The following is a 21,942-nucleotide window of genomic DNA, read 5'->3' on the forward strand; positions in this document are numbered from 1 at the left end:
CCTGGGAGCAACAACCTGCCGACCAAAGGCGAGATCTCAAAATAGTCGAGGTTGCATTAGCAGTTAAATCTTCACTCAAACGTCCAGGGTTCGGTGTGCAACGAAGTCGTCGCTCTCGCAGCTACCCCTCCTCGATCCGGCAGTGGCAGCACCCTGCCAGCGGCCCCCGGCTTGCCCTCGCGCTGCACGGACCTGCTAGCTGCTGCGCCCCAAACCGAACTCATCTCCGTTCGCAACTCTCCACTAAATCCAGTACGCAGACAGCATTAAAATGACTGCTCATCAAAACCACAAGTTACACACGGATCCGGGAACGCAATTCCAACAACAACGCACAATACTAAAACCAGTCACAGTGAAACAACACGTACGGATTAAAAGTCGGCATAATCACAGAGAAGCCAGAAGCAGTCGGAAGACCAAATGCACGTCGTCCGCTGCGATGACAGACCGAACGACCAACCAACGGTCGTCCCCACACTAGTGAGGCACGGGAAAGGTCCCAATATAATTTTAAAAGAGGTGGAGCCCCTCCACGCCCACACCGGCATGATGGCCAACACAAAAGGTCTACTGCCATCTCTGCATAAGGGTTAGTATTCACTAAAGGGGGGATGTCGCAGGATGTGGGTACTGCGATGTTTGCGTACGTCTGGTTAGGATTAACCATTAATACGCGCTCATCTGGAGATAGATTGGTCGAAATCTGACGGTTTGAAAGGCAGAGGAAAAAAAGTGCCAAAGCAAGAGCCAAGGGAAAAAAACCTCTGCGAAAGTTAGGTCGGGCGGCAAGAGCAGTAGCGGTTGTCTTGCTGCCTGCGATAGGTTGTGCAAGGATAGGCTTTGTTAGTAGTGGGTATCATGCATGTCGATACCTTGACGTTGTGCGTTTGTGCTGCTCGGCGGCTGGCGCTGGGTGCTGGTACAGAGTCCTCGTTCAGCGTCCTGCAACCTGCAACAGTTAGGTTTGTTATCGGTCTTGTGTCCGATAGGTCATATACCGGAGTCACAGTGTGAGGGAGTGTTGGCAGATTGTTCGTGCGTCTGTGGGCGAGCTCGTCGGTGTCCCTGCTGTGGCCTGTTGGTCGGCTCTAATAGCAGCTGGTAGTTGCCAGTCAGTGTTGCTGATATGCCGGGGCTTACCGACGTTTGTCGCTGTCTGCGTATGTTAGTTTACCATAGGTGGTTATGCCCTAGCAAGCATAAATCGTCGACTGACAACTTATTGCCATGAGGGCACTTCGACGGGCGGAAACACACACACAGGTGAAAGTTGCACTACTCGAATATCACGGTCCATTCAACTAAAACTCGCAGAATCCTGTCCTTGACGTGATCGTGCACTCTCGCGACCACATCCTTCCTTCGGACAGTGCTTATGTGTCGCCAGCGGGTGAGCTCTGGCTGTTCAGGCCCCACTGCTGCTCCGTCCCAACCCAACTCACTCGACACACGACGACCACGAAATAGTAGAGGCCGCTCCAAATATGGTAGCACAGTACGCGCTACCGATAAGCGCTGCTGCTTCCACTCACGGACAGACAAGGCGAGCAAACGTAGTGGCACCAGTGAACACACTAAGAAAACGAGACATCACTATCGCTATTACGACACGGCTCAGTGATATATAGTCCCCCGGGTACATTAGGAATGAATGTAAGGTCCTGAATCATAATCTATCTTCTCACTTCACTTCTCGCACCAGGAACACTCCAGTTAGAAGGAGGGTCCCTTAAAAACGAACCCAAGTAATAGATAAAACTTGTTCTATATGTTACGTGTAGCAGCAAAATCCTTAATTACTCTTGCAGTATGTAACAGAAGTCCAAGACATCCTTGCCATCGGCACGATACAGATAATACGTCATCACCCCCTCTACCCAATTGACGGCGTTTGTCCGGGCGGAGGGAAAGTACCGTTCGTCGGAAAAGAGTAGGTCGTCAGCTTTGACTGCCGTGTGCACCGTACACAATAAAAGGGCCAACATTTTCTTCCTTAGCAGCCAACACTTGATTGCTGTGCCACAAACCAAACGATGCTCGTCGGAGTCGACGACCTCTCTATGGGGGCATATCGGTATGTCGACCAGATGAATAGAGTGCAGTCGTTAACGGTTCGGGAATTACCCGCCCGCTAGACTACCAGGCTCGACGAGTGTCTAGATAGATCATGTATAAGTTCTGATGAGTGAATTTGCGAGTGGCAAAAGTATGTGACATACATGGCCGTCTCTTTTGACTGCATTGAGTTAGAAGCTTAAATTGTTCTACTGACAAGCGACCGTAGACCTTACAAGGGAACCTCCCCATCGCACCCCCCTCAGATTTAGTTATAAGTTGGCACCGTGGATAGGCCTTGAAAAACTGAACACAGATCGATCGAGAAAACAGGAAGTTATGTGGAACTATGAAAAAATAAGCAAAATATACAAACTGAGTAGTCCATGTGTAAGATAGGCAATATCAAGGACAGATGAGATCAGGAGCGCTGTGGTCCCGTGGTTAGCGTGAGCAGCTGCGGAACGAGAGGTTCTTGGTTCAAGTCTTCCCTCGAGTGAAAAGTTTAACTTTTTATTTTCAGTTTATGTGACAAACTCTTATGTTTTCATCACTTTTTTGGGAGTGATTATCACATCCACAAGAAAACCTAAATCTGGCAAGGTAGAAGAATCTTTTTACCCATTCGCCGAGTGTACTAGTTAGGTGGGTCGGGGGATATTCCTGTCATGTGACGCATATGCTGTCACCAGTGTCGTATAGAATATATCAGACGTGTTTTCCTGTGGAGGAATCGGTTGACCTATGACCTTGCGATAAAATTTTTTCGGTTCCCATTGGAGAGACACGTCCGTTCGTCAACTAATCGCACGGTTTTGCGGTGCGGTCACAAAACACAGACACTAAACTTATTACAGTGCACAGAGACGTCAATGAACGAACTGACAGATCATAACTTTGCGAAAATAAAGAAAGTAAAATTTTCAGTCGAGGGAAGATTTAAACGAAAGACCTCTCACTCCGCAGCTGCTCACACTAACCACGGGATCACAGTGCTCCTGAACTCACACGCTCCTTGATATTGCGTATCTTGCCCATGGACTACTCAGTTTGTATATTTTGTTTATTTTTTCATAGTTCCACACAACTTCTTCCTGTTTTCTCGATTGATCTGTGTTCAGTTTTTCAAGGCCTATCCACTGTGCCAACTTATAACTAAATCTGAGGGGGGTGCGATGGGGATGTTCCCTTGTTAGTATTTGATATAAATTTCAACTTAATGCCTCTACCCATTCCTGAGAGAAAGGAGTCTTAAGCGACAGACAGGCAGACAGACAGAATGACTGAATGACTGGCTGACAATGGTTAAGTGACGGACAGACAGAAAGACAGACTGAATGTCTGGCTGACGGACAACAATGCGATCCCGTAAGTGTTCAGTTTTTACCCACTGAGTACATAACCATAAAAACCCATTGCTTTCACCGTCGCATGCTTTCGCCAACAATTTCTAACGAATAAAATAAAATATGTAAATTAATAAAAAAATGTGACACATGACAAAGACAAAATATACAGGAAAATAATGCGCCCTTGGTGGAACGTTTTGTGCCGGTTGTCCTTCCACCAACGGCAAACAGAACTGCAATACGGGATTTGATACTCTGACATGACAGCAACAGGCCTTTTACACAATCTCTTTACGCAGTACATCAGAGCTCTCTCGGTCGGTGGGCAAGGGCGTTTGGCGACGGCAAATGAGCTGCCGTCTTTCGGCCCCGAGCATCCCAGCTGGATGTAAAACAGGCAGCGAGTTGTTTAGGCGTGTGGTGTTCTCGTCCGCTACGGCAGCTCCGTGCGGTCGGGAATCATTACGCATCGGCTGAATCCCGGATTCACACGCACTACGAACAAGTTGCGCACATCATCGATGTCAACAACACTGATTTCGGAAACGCAAGCGATGGAATGCTCGTAAGGTAATACCGCCTCAGGCGAGACAACTTGTCACAATATTTGCAGCGTGGTATCGTGCCCCAGCCGTGAGCTCGATGAGCAGACAGCGACAATCATTCACCAGGCTAAACTGCGACTCATCCAATAAAAAGAATACTACCACACAGTCCCTGGAGTCACTTACTTTGAGCGAGATACTGTATTCATCGAACACAGAGAGTAACCTCTCAAATGCGACGAGACGTAACCCACTTGGTAACGTGTGACGAAGCGGATGCTAGTGGGCACAAGTGCTGCGCTATTTGGACGTCTTCCGACACTTAGGGCAAGTAAACCATCCTGGGGTTGCATTTTACCACGTGGTCGTCTTTGCTCGTTGTGCAGATGAGCTTTTCTTCCCTCATGGTTATCCGTGGACATGAAATGAGACAAGGACTGCTTTCAACTCCCAAGCCATCTCACGTTGTTGTCGGTCTCTATCTGGCAATGTTGAAGCTACACACAATGGTTCCCAAAGTGTTCACTGCGACATTTAGCTTCCCTACGGTCCGGAAGCTACGTAGTCTGAAGAATTCTGTTCAGTCACAGTTCAGTCCGCCTGGTGTTGCGATGACGTAATAGTTTTTCGTTAATCTCGAAGACCTCCTTAACTTACGGAGTGTATAAACCCTTACTATAATTCCAGGTTACCGATTATATACAAAAATTGTTCACTATTATGTCAACTACTCAGTGATGATTGTATCCAATGTTAGGATACGGCGAATGGGATCTGGCTACGAGTGAGATCGGCTCATACATCAATTGTACTATGTATAGTGGAATGCTATTCAGAAAGGTGAGATCCGTGCAGGTGAGACAAACATACACAACCAACAATAACCTCCCCTGGAACGCAGTTTTCAGGACGATATCAACTACGTATTACTTCTGTCGTGACTGTGGGTAGCCGGCCGGAGTGGCCGTGCGGCTCTAGGCGCTACAGTCTGAAACCGCGAGACTGCTACGGTAGCAGGTTCGAATCCTGCCTCGGGCATGGATGGTGTGATGTCCTTAGGTTAGTTAGGTTTAAGTAGTTCTACATTCTAGGGTACTGATGACCTGGGAAGTTGAGTCCCATAGTGCTCAGTGCCATTTGAACCATTTTTTGACTGTGGATATAAAATTAGAACAAAAGTAGTATCCACAGAGACACACAAGGAGTCGTACTTGACATGTTTCACTGCATGGAACAATAAACAGCCTTCATGCATCTATATAAGTATTGCCACCTGTCAAGCATTTATCTTGTACATGCTAATTTACGTACTTCACGACTAAAGTTTACTTTATTTGTTAATCTAACATGTTTCGGCCAAATATTTTAATTGTCTTCGATAATTTACAACAGAAATCATTATTATGATTGCATTGATACAAAAGTTCTCTTTTTTAGCTGTGCTTTCTGGTAAACATTTTGTTTCCCCTACCTAAAAGTAAAGTATGTCCATGAAATATTGCTTTGGACCCAAGATTATTTTAACGTTTGCTGATAACATCATCAATGAGAAGTAAACATCCTGATTTACGAATTTAAATGGCTGAATTTTAAACGTAGAATCCATCCAGTGTTTAGTTTAAGATCAATATCATGCTTCAGAGTTTACAGCCGCGCGGGATTAGCCGAGCGGTCTCAGGCGCTGCAGTCATGGACTGTGCGGCTGGTCCCGGCGGAGGTTCGAGTCCTCCTTCAGGCATGGGTGTGTGTGTTTGTCCTTAGGATAATTTAGGTTAAGTAATGTGTAAGCTTAGGGACTGATGACCTTAGCAGTTAAGTCCCATAAGATTTCACACACATTCCTTGGGAGTTTAGTGAATTTTGCTTTACTCAAGTAAGAAGTATGCTATTACGACAAGCAAGACATTCGACTCTGGAGAAATAATATCGAAATCTGATTAATAATACTTAACATTCCAAGGGATTGATAAAATAAGGCTTAATTGCTGAATGTTAATTTTTACGTGTATTACTGAGGCGGCATTTTCAGTGCCGATAATACTTATATGCTACATGACAGATTTTTTAAAAGAAAGCGTTTATGCTCGTAATTAGTCCTCTTGTGACGCTTTTTTTCAATCTTGTTCACAAACTAATGCTTCCGACGAGATAGGACGAAAGTTAAGATAAACATTAATGTCCTACAATCACAACATGTCACAGCAATTTGTTTACTTACAATTACCAAAAGTATTTCACCGTGTGAATTGGTTGTAACATGTACGAAATAGTGTAAATAATGCAATTTCATGAGCATACGAGCATATTAATGTCTGTTTAAAGCGAATGTAACAAATGAACAGAGAAACTATTTAAGCGAACGGTGGACGTATAGCACACCAGATTGATTTTATTGGCAGTGTGTCGGGCTAGTGAGAGAACCTAAAAGTGGAAGACACGCGGGTTTCTTATATAATGATACGGACGCTGCTAGCCAAGCAGAGGTGACGGGATAAGTAGGCCAATATCCGACAGGCGGCCGAAAACTGTCTAGTGCCAGCGGTGTCAGACATCCGAAAGACTCTTATTCAGCAGCTACGTCACACACACGGACCCCGATACACGGGAGAAGAACTATTTGAGCCTATTATTCCACTGAGATAAAATTAGCTGATGATAACTAGGCGTAATCCTTTATTAACGCTCATCACGAAGCATACTGCCTCCAGGTAATTCCATGACCTGCTGCCAGAAAAGTAGCATGAACAGCTTCGTTGAAAATTAGTTTGGCTTCCATACGGAAGTGTTCCTTTGGAGACTACCGTACGAGGCTCTTATAGTTATTCCTTATCTGAAGATTACAGACACTAAAATACTGCTGTTCAGGAGCAACTAAAATGGTATGGAGAGTCGGTGGCGATTCAAGCAGCAGGGTCTCGAGATGCTGGCTGGAAGAGGCTTTACAGCTTTGACACCTACAATAAATTTGTTAATGGTTGAAGATTATAATACAAACCAGTCTTTTATTTCTAGTTTGGTAAGGAGATAACTGAAGTTGATACGGTATTACCTTCACCCGCTTTAAAATATGGCCGGCCGCTGTGACCGAACGGCTCTAGGCGCTTCAGTCCGGAACCGCGCGACTGCTACGGTCGCAGGTTCAAATCCTGCCTCGGGCATGGATGTCTGTGATGTCCTTAGGTTAGTTAGGTTTAAGTAGTTGTAAGTTCTAGGGGACTGATAACCTCAGATGTTAAGCCCCATAGTGCTCAGAGCCATTTGAACCATTTGTTTTAAATATGTTTTCCTATCAAGTTTTACTGTGGGGGCTGCTAGTCAGTACACGCTTTCCTGTAAGCACCTGAGTGAATTCTTAACCTACATTTGTTTTGTTTTGATTCCCCCCACTCTTTCTGTGGCTGTGAAATGCCATGGAATGCGGTTATGTAATGAGATGGTGGGGTCTGCGCGTGGGCGTGTGGGACCCCGAGAGTTGTTCCACACCGAAACCTCCTCAAGTGATCATTAAGGCGTAGCCTGGAATTACACCGTAGAAGAGCGTGCCGGGACCGCATCATTAAGATTTCGTCAGCTTTTAAGCGCGCTGTGCGTAGGCAGAAAAACGACCAAGACTCAAGTTTCTAAGAGACGGGAAAAGAACAGTCGCGCAGTGAATGTGTTCCAACATTCCACTGATACTTTGTCTGCTTTAGCGCGAATCCAAATGATTTCGATTACCTGGCAGTAAGTCCTCGACTGACCCATAGACAGTGACCAGCATATAGCTGTATGCGAATACATATATTTATTTAGAAAATGTGAACTAATTCCGCAAAAATAACGAAATTTGAGTTTACTTTTCGAAGAAATGGTCAGAAATGTTAGTTCTTAGTTGAAGCTTTAAGACAGAAGAATTTTATCTAACTCTGCCAGATCTTCTGAAACTTCGTTTCTGTAAGATATTTCCACATTCAAAACGCAAAGAAGACCTACGTATTTGGCTATAGAGGTGAAATGTCGACTGAGCTTCCACTTTTTAATTTCGTATTTCTGCTTTGCTCCTCGCAGTTCCTTGGATGAGTTGGTTCTCATGTTGGACGAAGGAGAAAGCGCGTTACCCCTTACATGATTATCTAACGAAACACCAGTGTGCAACCCTACCTTCGGCATTGCGAGCTCCTAAGGTCGATTAAGAATAATGTGCCGCCTATATAAGCATGTTTCTAAGGCTAGCTGTATATCCTCTCAATGTGTCCAAATGTGAAATCATATAACTGATTTATTTAGGATGGAGATGGTAATGCGAAGATAAATTGTCAGTACTCAACTTCATATTTAAACTTTAGCAGAGCGGAATCCACCGAACTATACTTAAAGCGCCAAAGAAACTGGCATAGGCATGTGTATTAAAATACAGAGGTATGTAAACAGGCAACGCCTATACAAGACAACAAGTATTGGCGCAATTGTTAGATCGGTTACTGCTACTACAATGGCAGGTTATCAGGATTTAAGTGAGTTTGAACGTGATGTTACAGTCGGCGGAAGAGCGGTGGGGGCAGCACCTCCGAGGTAGCGATGAAGTGGGGATTTTCCCGAACGACCATTTCACAAGTGTACCATGAATATCAGGAATCCAGTAAAACATCAAATCTCCGACCTAGCTGCGGCTGTAAAAAGATCTTCCAAGAACGGGATCAAGGACGACTGAAAAGAATCGTTCAACGTGACAGAAGTGTAATTCTTCCGCAAATTGCTGTAGATTTCAGTGCTGGGCCATAAGTGTTAACGTGCGGCCATTCAACGAAACATAATCGATATGGGCTTTGGGAGCCTAAGGCCCACTCGTGTGCCCTTGATGACTGCGCGACACAAAGCTTTCCGCCTCTCCTGGGCCCATCAGTACCGACATTAGACTGTTGATGACTGCAAACATGTTGCCTGGTCAGAAGAGTCTCGTTTCAAATTATATCGAGCGGATGGACGTGAACGGGTGTGGAGACAACCTCATGAATCCATGGACCCTGCATGTCAGCATGGGACTTTTGATGCTGGTGGAGGCTCTGTAATGGTGTGGGGCGTGTGCAGTTGGAGTGCTATGGGACCCCTGATAAGTCTAGATACGACTCTGACAGGTAACACGTACATAAGCATCCTGTCTGATCATCTGCATCCATTCATGTCCACTGTGCATTCCGAAGGACTTGGCCAATTCAAGCAGGACAATGCGACACCTCACACGTCGAGAAGTGCTACAGAATGGCTCCGGGAACACTCTTCTGAGTTTAAACACTTCCTCTGGTCACTAAACTCCCCAGACATGAACATTATTGGGCACATCTGGGATGCCATACAACGTACTGTTCAGAAGACATCTCCATCCCCTCGTACTCTTACGGATTTATGAACAGCCCTGCAGCACTACGAGTACTTCAAATATTAGTCGAGTCCATGCCACATCGTACACGACATTAATACAGATGTTACGTTGAACACAGTTACGTATCATAAGCTGCATACCAAGTGATTACTGTGGTTATCAAAGTTGTAGAAACCGGAACTGCATGCTCATGAGCCTTACATATCCGTTGCGTCAGAGCTCTTTTGCCGCCGACTGAAACTTGGATGCTGTGATCGCTGAACGTGGCGAAATGCATCTGCCGATGCAACCTTGAGCCAGTTTCCGTGAGATGTGTCAACAGTACGACCTGCACCGGCAGTCGGAGATGTGCGAAGGCCGTCTGTCGTCGTCATCAGCTTCAGTGCTGGAATTAATGACTGATATATATACAGGACCTTGCTAGCATATTAGAGTGTGACGCTCGCGACTCTGCGAACTACGACACAGAACACGATTTACATTTATTTGCTGTTGCATTTGCGTAGCGGTCGATGAAAGTGGAAACATAATTACTTCTGAATTACGGGAGTGGTTGATATAATCCTAACAAGTAAGCCAGCAGACGCGAGAGCAAATTCTAATTTTGGGTCTAGCCTTTTCGTTTAGCTTCTTCGTAAGGTAATTGACACTCTTAAACCTTACATTGATTTAGTGTGAAACACTATAGCAGTATCAGTTCGTGAAGACATTGCCAGAAAATCTTTAGTGGTTAGTGGAACATATACGAAAGTATCTCTAGGACATCATATCTGTACGAAATTACAACATAATACACTGTGTTGATCTTATATAAACAGGTCATCACTTGATAAACAGACATAAGCATCCAATAATATGGATTTCAAACTGAAAAATCATTCCATTCTTCAAGTGAGGATGAATGCGAACAGCGATTAAAAAAACAAACTCGTGTTCGCAAGGAGCTGTACACTAAATTTCCGTCCTATCACTATTATGTACATTTGCTATGGATTAAATAGATAAATTGCATTTCGAATAAATTCTAGGATGGTTTCCAAAATGTGCCCATGACAGTAAACGCTAAACACAACATTACTTTTTTCGTCTTTTACTTCAGTTCAGCACCAAAGGATTAGATCCACTGTCTAGATAGATGAAACAACATCAGACCCAACAAGCCTTTTAACATTTTTTGCAAAAGATGTTGTTTAGCGAGACTGTGAGCTTCAAGGAGTTTTGCAAAAAACGAGTCAGTAAGAAAGAGCCTACACGAGAGGAAATGCAATGTAATTCCCATCTATTGACGGATACCTGGAGTATTATTTGAAAATAGCGTTAGTGGTACACAAGAAATGTTAATATTATAACTCCGATAAATTGCTAACATCGTTCAGACGGGCGCAAACTAACTCAGGCTTGTGGATATTTACTGTGTGGAAAGTGGTTCAAAAGTAAAATTCTATGGAGGTGGATTTTCTTTCCTTTTGTAAAATAATTATCACCATGATGGTTGGCATGTAAACCACCTACTAACACCGATCCCGTGCGTTTGCGTCATCTACTAAACCGTAATGACGAAAAATTCAAACACGAATAATGCTATCGTAACGGATTTGTTTGGTCGCCGCGAGTTGAACAAGATATTTGCAACAAACTCTACAGGAAATGTGTCGCATATCATGCGCAGTACAAGTTTTAAAATTCATTTCGAAGATGTTCTAGCGAGATAGCGGAATGTTTAAAATATTAGACCTATGTATGGAAGAAAAGTCGTACAAACCTCCATTACCAAGCAATATTTTCGACTTATTAGTAGGCTATTGTTTAGCAACAAGTCTGATGAAGTTGTTCCTTTTATTGGTGGAAAGCTCTCTTTTTCGTCAAAGCATGTGAATGTATCTTCCACCAAACTGACTGTTTTGTAACATACTGAGAGATAAATCTTTATAGTGTCTCCTAATTAGATTTGAATTTATATCAACCATTAAAATTGCCACACCACGAAGATGACGTGCTACAGACGCGAAATTTAACCGACAGGAAGAAGATGCTGTGATATGCAAATGATTAGCTTATCAGAGCATACATACAAGGTTGGCGCCGGTGGCGACACTTACAACGTGCTGACATGAGGAAAGTTTCCAACCGATTTCTCATACACAAACAGCAGTTGACCGACGTTGCCTTGTGAAACGTTGTCGTGATGCCTCGTGTAATGAGGAGAAATGCGTACCATCACGTTTCCGACTTTGATAAAGGTCGGATTGTAGCCTATGGCGATTGCGGTTTATCGTATCGCGACATTGCTGCTCGCGTTGATCGAGATCCAACGACGGTTTGCAGAATATGGAATCTGTGGGTTCAGGAGGGTAATATGGAACTCCGTGCTGGATACCAACGGCCTCGTATCATTAGCAGTCGAGATGACACGCATCTTATCCGCATGGCTGTAACGGATCGTGCAGCCACGTCTCGATCCCTGAGTCAACAGATGGGGACGTTGGCAAGACAGCAACCATCTGCACGAACAGTTCGACGACGTTTGCAGCAGCATGGACTATCAGCTCGGAGACCATGGATGCGGTTACCCCTGACGCTGCATCACAGACAGGAGCGCCTGCGATGGTGTTCTCAACGACGAACCTGGGTGCACGAATGGCAAAGCGTCGTTTTTTCGGATGAATCCAGGTTCTGTTTACAGCATCATGATGATCGCATCCGCGTTTGGCGACATCGGGGTAACGCTCATTGGAAGCGTGTACTCGTCGTCGCCATACTGGCGTATCACCCGGCGTGATGGCATGGGGTGCCATTGGTTACACGTCTCGGTCACCTCTTGTTCGCGTTGACGGCACAACTGAACAGTGGACGTTACATTTCAGATGTGTTACCACCCGTGGCCCTACTCTTTATTCGATCCCTGCGAAACCCTACATTTCGGCAGGATAATGCACGACCGCAATTTTCAGGTCCTGTGCGGGCCTTTCTGGGTACAGAAAATGTTCGACTGCTGCCCTGGTCAGCACATTATCCAGATCTCTCACCAATTGAAAACGTTTGGTCAATGGTGGCCGAGCAACTGGCTCGTCACAATACGCCAGTCACTACTCTTGATGAACGGTGGTATCGTGTTGAAGCTGCGTGGGCAGCTGTACCTGCACACGCCATCCAAGCTCTGTTTGACTCAATGCCCAAGCGTATCAAGACCGTTATTACGATCAGGGGTGGTTGTTCTGGGTACTGATTTCTCAGGATGTATGCACACAAATTGCGTGAAAATGTAATCATATGTCAGTTCTCGTATAATATATTTGTCCAATGAATACCTGTTTATCTGCATTTCTTCTTGGTGTAGCAATTTTAATGGCCAGTAGTATATACAGGGTGTTACAAAAAGGTACGGCCAAATTTTCAGGAAACATTCCTCACACACAAAGAAAGAAAATATATGTGGACATGTGTCCGGAAACGCTTACTTTCCATGTTAGAGCTCATTTTATTACTTCTCTTCAAATCACATTAATCATGGAATGGAAACACACAGCAACAGAACGTACCAGCGTGACTTCAAACACTTTGTTACAGGAAATGTTCAAAACGTCCTCCGTTAGCGAGGATACATGCATCCACCCTCCGTCGCATGGAATCCCTGATGCGCTGATGCAGCCCTGGAGAATGGCGTATTGTATCACAGCCGTCCACAATACGAGCACGAAGAGTCTCTACATTTGGTACCGGGGTTGCGTAGCAAGAGCTTTCAAATGCCCTCATAAATGAAGGTCAAGAGGGTTGAGGTTAGGAGAGCGTGGAGGCCATGGAATTGATCCGCCTCTACCAATCCATCGGTCACCGAATCTGTTGTTGAGAAGCGTACGAACACTTCGACTGAAATGTGCAGGAGCTCCATCGTGCATGAACCACATGTTGCGTCGTACTTGTAAAGGCACATGTTCTAGCAGCTCAGGTAGAGTATCCCGTATGAAATCTTGATAACGTGCTCCATTGAGCGTAGGTGGAAGAACATGGGGCCCAATGAAGACATCGCCAACAATGCCTGCCCAAACGTTCACAGAAAATCTGTGTTGATGACGTGAAGTCAACATTACCTTCCTTCAATTGGGCCAACTGGCGGTGAATTGAGGAAGTACAGTACATACTGACGAAACTAAAATGAGCTCTCACATGGAAATTAAGCGTTTCCGGAAACATGTCCACATAACATATTTTCTTTATTTGTGTGCGAGGAATGTTTCCTGAAAGTTTTGGGTTTGGCCGTATCTTTTTGTAACACCCTGTATAGAGAGGATTAGTCATTCATGTGGCACGTGAGTTTATGATAAAAGATGTTTTTCGAGAGCTGGTACACTTCATACAGGTTCTCCTAGACTGCATTTAAATCCGATACACTTAAATTATTCAGTTTGTGTGTAATATTTACTCAGAGCGTCTGATATATCTGCTCATTATTACCTTAAAATCGAGTCATGCGACATGGCGTGTCCTAGTTACGAGGTTAATTAAGAAATTGAAAATTTTAGTCTGTCTGAACAAACAGTTAATTGAATTTTTCAATGGAATGAAATTTAAATTCTTGTGTTGCAGGTACAACCGTAGCAGGAATCTGGAGTGACGCCCACGTTGACGCAGCGTGTACACACACATCAGCAGCTGAGAGCCATCCATTAATATGAATTATCTTTTGGAGCATCGTAAGTTCATGAGGCTTCTCGTCTCATTTCTCGAGACACAGAATTTATTTTATTTCTAAAACAACTTCAGTGTTTAATAGTTTCTACTTCATGTAATTCATTCATCTTCTGCGACAAGAGAGGACCGGTAACAATGTTATCCAAACACCACGGAACCTCGATATGCTCAGTAAACTTGGTTTAGAAAGTAAACTGCAGTAACAGTAACAAGTGGTCCCACGAAACCAACTGATAATAATGTTCTGATGATATGCGCGAACAATGGCTGAGACCCTGCTTTTCATTATTGTCACCATCAGTCAGTAAGGAGGAGCTCTCTCTGTCTCAATGTTTCTTCCGTAACACCTGCTGGCGCTATCCTTCACCTTATAATGTCGCCTGAAAATCCGATACTCGACTAGCGCGTGATATTTGTGTGTTCGGGCTTTGAGAGTGAGACTGCTGACAAATGATCGGAATGCAGGCTTGTCGCTGCATTCGTTTCTCCCATGGCCCCCCTATGGTGGACGCTGAATGAGGTAGCAATTGTAGAAACTACTGTTTTGATGCTGATGACATTTGCTCAGAATGGTTTGCCATTCATAGCTAGCAATAAGCATGTTGTAGAGCAAATGAATCGGAATAGGGAGGTAGCAGTAAAACTAATTTATTTTGGTCGCATAATGTGGATTACTTGGCTGGAAAATGGGAGCAGTTGATGTTCAGCAAAAGAGAAGCCGTGGGCCAAATAACAAGCTGGACAGACAGCGGAAGAGTTTATATTAATACGACCGTTGCAGAAGTAAGTTGTTTTAGTGTTTAGGCTGAAGCATGATTCATGAAGTGAGCAATACCCATCCCCAACTGAATAGACTTGCTGAGTTAACTTGGAATGATTGCTCATTGTAGTCTCACAGTTACGAAGATGTAGCCGCTTTCTCTGGTGCTGTGTGTAGTGTACGTGTGTGCTTGGTTGTTGTTGTTGTTGTGGTGGTGGTAGTGGTAAGTACCTAGGGGACCAAACTGCCGAGTTCATCGGTCACTAGGCTTACACACTACTTAATCTGACATAAACTAACTTACGCTAAGAACAACACACACACCCATGCCCGAGACTTCGACGGCAGGAGCCGCACGAACTGTGACAAGGCGCTCCAGACCGCCCGGCTACCCGGCGCGGCTGTATGCTTGGTAAATATAGCAATATTCAAAGAGTTTCTGCAGCAAATACAGAGGGAGAGAGAATGTTCACTTAAATAAGAGCTTTTGTAAAATCTAGTCACATCTCAATGCACTTGATAACAGCCAGAGCGCAGCATACATATTATCTTCAGGGGGAAATGACCATACGAACAGAAATAGAGGGGAGCCTACCTCAACGATAGTTGACTGGGATACGCAGAATAACACGTGTAAATGACGTCGATAGCTCTCGGTGTCCTGGGTGATGCTGTTGCATCTATGGGGATGGAATACGTAGAAAGTTCCTGCGATAATCGGCAGGTCTTTCAAAACAGGTGATGGAAATACATTCTAAGACAAAAGAAGAAAAAATGAAAACGACATTCCACGAAAAAAATTATCCGAATGGGACGAAAATCGATAGATGTGATGCAAATGTACAGACAAACAGATGACTACAGTTTCAGAAAAATTAGGTGATGGATTCGAGAGAAATAGCTTCACAAACTGAGCAAGTCAGTAACACGTTGGTCCATCTCTTGTCCTTATGCAAGCAGTTATTCGGCTTGGCATTGATTGACAGTTGTTGGATACCCTCCTGAGGAATATCGTGCCAAATTCTGTCCAACTGGCGCATTAGGTCGTCATAATCTTGAGCTGGTTCGGGCGCCCTGCCTATAATGTTCCAAACGTTCTCAATTTTGGAGAGATCCCGTGACCTTGCAGGTCAAGGTGGAGTTTGGCAAGCACGAAGACGAGCAGTAGAAACTCACATCGTGGGCAGGCGAGAATTATCTTGTTGAAATGTAAGCCCAGGATGGCTTCTCCCGAAGGGCAACAAAACGGGGCGTAGAATATCGTCGACGTACCGCCGTCTGGGGCGTCTCCAGACAAGTTTTCGATGGTCATCGGACTCATTTCGAAGCGGGACTGAGCACTGAGGACTATTCTTGTCAATGAGATTCCAGGCCGAAGACGTGTCTGGGAGACCCCGAATAACGCTGAGATACCAACCTGAGTGACGCCTGTCATACGGCCCCCACAAATGGGAGTGATGGTCTGAGGTGCCATTTCTTTTCACAGTGGGACCTTTTAGGTTCTCATCAGTGGCGCCGTTACAGCACGACGATACGTCGACGATATTCTACACCCCGTTTTGTTGCCCTTCACGGGAAGCCATTCTGGGCTTACATTTCAGCAAGATAACTCCCGACCATACACGGTGAGAGTTTCTACTACATGTCTTCCCGCTTGCTAAATCCAGCCTTGGCCGGCAAGGTCGCCGGATCTCTCACCAGATGACAATGTTTGAGCATTATGAACAGGGTCTTCCAACTATGTCAGAATTTTGACTACGTGACGCTCCAGTTGGACAGAATTTGTTACGATGTCCCTAAGGAGTACATCCAACAACTCTACCATTCAACGCCAAGCCGAATTGAGTGCTTGCATAAGAGTTAGAGGTGGAACAACGCGTTATTGATTTGCTCCATTGTGTGAAGCTCTATCGAATATGTTTGAGCATTATGAGCAGGGTCTTCCAACTATGTCAGAATTTTGACTACGTGACGCTCCAATTGGACAGAATTTGTTACGATGTCCCTAAGGAGTACATCCAACAACTCTACCATTCAACGCCAAGCCGAATTGAGTGCTTGCATAAGAATTAGAGGTGGAACAACGCGTTATTGGCTCTGAGCACTATGGGACTCAACTGCTGTGGTCATAAGTCCCCTAGAACTTAGAACTACTTAAACCTAACTAACCTAAGGACATCACACACATCCATGCCCGAGGCAGGATTCGAACCTGCGACCGTAGCGGTCGTGCGGTTCCAGACTGTAGCGCCTTTAACCGCTCGGCCACCCCTGCCGGCAAAACGCGTTATTGATTTGCTCCATTGTGTGAAGCTCTATCGAATAAATCATTGAATTTTTCTGACACTGTGATCATTTGTTTGTCTGTACATGTACGTCACATTTGCTGCGTTCCGTACCATTCGGATAATTCCTTTGTGGTATGACGATTTTTTTTCCAAAAGTTTATTACTTCAGCAACGTTCAACAAGCGAATACATTCACAAGCAGCTGAATTAGCGAAATGCATATACAGGGTGTTACAAAAAGGTACGGCCAAACTTTCAGGAAACATTCCTCACACACAAATAAAGAAAATATGTTATGTGGATATGTGTCCGGAAACGCTTAATTTCCATGTTAGAGCTCATTTTAGTTACGTTAGTATGTACTGTAATTCCTCGATTCACCGCCGGTTGGCCCAATTGAAGGAAGGTAATGTTGACTTCGGTGCTTGTGTTGACATGCAACTCATTGCTCTACAGTACTAGCATCAAGCACATCAGTACGTAGCATCAACAGGTTAGTGTTTTGCAGTCAGTGCAATGTTTACAAATGCAGAGTTGGCAGATGCCCATTTGATGTATGGAATAGCACGGGGCAACAGCCGTGGCGCGGTACGTTTGTATCGAGACAGATTTCCAGAACGAAGGTGTCCCGACAGGAACACGTTCGAAGCAATTGATCGGTGTCTTAGGGAGCACGGAACATTCCAGCCTATGACTCGCGACTGGGGAAGACCTAGAACGACGAGGACACCTGCAATGGACGAGACAATTCTTCGTGCAGTTGACGATAACCCTAATGTCAGCGTGAGAGACGTTGCTGCTGTACAAGGTAACGTTGACCACGTCACTGTATGGAGAGTGCTACGGGACAACCAGTTGTTTCCGTACCTTGTACAGCGTGTGCAGGCACTATCAGCAGCTGATTGGCCTCCCCGGGTACACTTCTGCGAATGGTTCATCCAACAATGTGTCAATCCTCATTTCAGTGCAAATGTTCTCTTTACGGATGAGGCTTCATTCCAACGTGATCAAATTGTAACTTTCCACAATCAACATGTGTGGGCTGACGAGAATCCACACGCAATTGTGCAATCACGTCATAAACACAGATTTTCTGTGAACTTTTGGGCAGGCATTGATGGTGATGTCTTGATTGGGCCCCTTGTTCTTCCACCTACGCTCAATGGAGCACGTTATCAAGATTTCATACGGGATACTCTACCTGTGCTGCTAGAACATGTGCCTTTACAAGTACGACGCAACATGTGGTTCATGCACAATTGAGTTCCTGCACATTTCAGTCGAAGCGTTCGTACGCTTCTCAACAACAGATTCGGTGACCGATGGATTGGTAGAGGCGAACCAATTCCATGGCCTCCACGCTCTCCTGACCTCAACCCTCTTGACTTTCATTTATGGGGGCATTTGAAAGCTCTTGTCTACGCAACCCCGGTACCAAATGTAGAGACTCTTCGTGCTCGTATTGTGGACGGCTGTGATACAATACGCCATTCTCCAGGGCTGCATCAGCGCATCAGGGATTCCATGCGACGGAGGGTGGATGCATGTATCCTCGCTAACGGAGGACATTTTGAACATTTCCTGTAACAAAGTGTTTGAAGTCACTCTGGTACGTTCTGTTGTTGTGTGTTTCCATTCCATGATTAATGTGATTTGAAGAGAAGTAATAAAATGAGCTCTAACATGGGAAGTAAGCGTTTCCGGACACAAGTCCACATAACATACTTTCTTTCTTTGTGTGTGAGGAATGTTTCCTGAAAGTTTGGCCGTACCTTTTTGTAACACCCTGAATAAGTGTCTTGCCTCCACACTTCCAACCTCTTATGATGATGGCGGTTATGAGTCGTGGCATGACCTAAGCACGACATCGAAAGTCTTCGGGAATTAGGCTAATCCCGGCTGCACAAGTCAGCTTCAACAACGGCGCGTGCATCTCTTACGGTGGCGCACCAGGTGGTCTGAAATAGCACTGAGATTCTAATACTGTTAGGGAGCGCTGGTGGTACATTGTATAGCTGAAGGTACAAGGTGCCTGTGAGATACCCCACTTACCTGGACGCCGTGTAACGATTAAACAATGTTAGACCGCTCACGCGTTGGTGGCGGTCGTCTCGCGTGGCAACCTGCCGGGCTGTTGCAGGCCACAGGCGCTGGTGCGTTCCGTCACGTACTCGCCGCTCTCGGTAAGCAGCGTGCAGCCACTTCGGCCCGCGGGCTGTCAGTTGACCGAAACCATTTGCCTGCCTCGCTGAGTCCACGAGCGGTGTGCTGAAACACCTCCGCTTGTGTCCAAATGGTTTTACTGTTCTATGGTAAAGTTTTGAAACAGTCAGTGGGACCGAGCGAGGTGGCGCAGTGATTAGAACACTGGACTCGCGTTCGGGAGGACGACGGTTCAATCCCGCGTCCGGCCATCGTGATTTAGGTTTTCCGTGATTTCCCTAAATCGCTCCACGCAAATGCCGGGATGATTCCTGTGACAGGGCACGGCCGACTTCCTTCCCCGTCCTTCCCCAATCCGATGAGACCGATGACCTCGCTGATTGGTCTTTTCCCCCAAAACAACCCAACCCAACAGTCATTGGGTGGAAATAACTAAAAAGGCGAAGAACATGTGCTACAAGGAACGGAAAGTGATTTCTGCAAGAATATGGCTTTTCACTCTCACTTAGGCACGTAAACAGCCACTACTAGAAATTGGTTGTTTCGTCTCCATGTGCTACACAAAAATAAATCTTGCAGATGAATCTAGCTGTGTTTCGTCACACGCAAGTGCGTAACGTGGAGACATACTAACACCATTCTTCTCCAAGCCGGAGACGGTAACTTGCGTGAGAGTAGTGTAGTTAGCACCGAGCGACGTTGTGTAATGATTAGTATTCCGTAGGACTGCGGTTCAAATCCCCGTCCGGCTATCTACATTTAGTTTTTCCATATTATCCCTGAATCAGTTAAGGCGAGTTCCTTTGCAAGGGCTGATTTCCGTTCCCAATCCCACTTTGTGTTCTGATTCTTTGGTCACTAACGGTATAACTGGAATTCCTGTTGTATCTCGCGACTCTTCACTCTTACCAATGTTTAAAAAATTGTCTAAAGACTCTGTTCTACAACAGCCAGAAATTAAAAATTAAAAGTGATACTTTCCTCTGCCATCATAGCTTTTTATAAATATCAACATGATCCCTGTACAATGGATAAATTTCAAAGTCATTATTAGTGAAAGCAACTGCTAGATGGGTTATGGTTAATGGAAAGCAGTTTACAAAAATTTTGTTAAAATTTTTAGTAGTAAATCGACTGCCAATTCCGAGAGCGCTATTCCTAAAAGTATTACAGGCGAACGTTTGACAGAGGAAAAGTTAGGCGTGTGGAATGAGTCACGGCATTACATTTTCTTTTCTTTTATTGTGCTCAGAGTATAATTTCTAATCACTACATTGCTTATGTTCTCGTGGATTATATGCTATAATAATCTTGTGGAACTTAAGCATTACAGTGGGTTTTATTTATTATGACGTTATATTACCAAAAACCGACGGAAGAATCAATTAACACGCGAATTCCTAATCCACGCGCCTCCTTAGCTCTGCTGGACAAAGGGGAAAGAACGGAGATATCATCACCTCCTTCGTTAACTACAATTTCAATGTGGACCGCCGGCCGCTGTGGCCGAGCCATGGATGTGTGTGATGTCCTTAGGTTAGTTAGGTAGTTCTAAGTTCTAGGGGACTGATGACCTCAGATGCTTAGTTCCTTAGTGCTTAGAACCATTTGAACCATTTTAAACCAATGTGGACCACGCTTCTATCAAGTGAGGATATTCTGACCACAGCGCCGCGCCCCACTCGCCTCAACATCGAGCGAGGCGGTTTGAAGATTAAAACACTGGAGTCGCGTCTAGCTTCAGACGACATCTGGAAAAAAGTAAAGTTAACATTCAATGTCCCGTGGACGACAAGGTCATTACGGTTGCCCCCTTCCGGAAGTCAAAACTTAGGTCTTCCGTAGTTTCGCTAAGACAGTTATAGTTTCATTGAGAAGGCCACGGCAGATTTCCTTTTGTACGATCTGATCTTGTGATCCGTCTCTCCTATCCTCGTGGACGACGAAAACTTAAAGCCTACTCTTTCTCTCTTTCTCACTTTCACGTAATTATGTAAAACGATGTTAACGTCATCGTTACGTAAGGACAGATTCCAAGAACTTCTTTTCGTTTATAAGTAACTGGAAATTATCCCTGTGTGCTTCGAGGAAGTCGTTAACAAAAGCCTAGTCGTGTACACCAACTTCTCTACAATGAAGTGACAACATGCGAAGTACTGTTTTTCGACATATTATGACTTGTACTATGATTTAAAAGAGAGATAAGGGATATAATTTTTCTCTTACCACGATGCGAATGCTGTACCCCTCGAAGGTTACAACAGTTATTTAAAGATGACTAAGGTGTGTTGTGGATTGGCAAGAGAGCCAACCCGGTTTTGAGAGGAAGCCGAAAGGCACGCGTTTTAGCTCACGCAGGCTGGCGTGAGGTCTGGAACAGGTCAAGGAAATTAGACTAGCATAAAAGGACGTAGCTGTGGAATACTTAACTTTAATCCATAAATGGTGAACATCGCTCTTGACGGTACATGTTTTACAGCATCAATAGTAACTGGTAATGGCGCCTTGCTAGGTCGTAGCAAATGACGTAGCTGAAGGCTATGCTAACTATCGTCTCGGCAAATGAGAGCGTATTTTGTCAGTGAACCATCGCTAGCAAAGTCGGCTGTACACTGGGGCGAGTGCTAGGAAGTCTCTCTAGACCTGCCGTGTGGCGGCGCTCGGTCTGCAATCACTGATAATGGCGACACGCGGGTCCGACGTATACTACGGACCGCGGCCGATTTAAAGG

General features: G+C 44.9%; 1 protein-coding gene across 1 annotated transcript in view; it reads left to right on the forward strand.

Annotated features, from left to right (window-relative positions):
• Positions 1 to 21,942, forward strand: part of LOC126174946 (fatty acyl-CoA reductase wat-like) — a 247,393-nt gene that overhangs the window by 92,071 nt on the left and 133,380 nt on the right. Inside the window, exon 2 of the mRNA XM_049921403.1 lies at positions 13,896 to 14,002. Coding sequence (XP_049777360.1) covers positions 13,981 to 14,002 — 22 coding nt within the window. The 5' untranslated portion in view covers positions 13,896 to 13,980. The remainder of the gene's footprint in view (positions 1 to 13,895; positions 14,003 to 21,942) is intronic.

The sequence above is a fragment of the Schistocerca cancellata genome, chromosome 3, assembly GCF_023864275.1.
Source record: "Schistocerca cancellata isolate TAMUIC-IGC-003103 chromosome 3, iqSchCanc2.1, whole genome shotgun sequence".
NCBI lineage: Eukaryota > Metazoa > Arthropoda > Insecta > Orthoptera > Acrididae > Schistocerca > Schistocerca cancellata.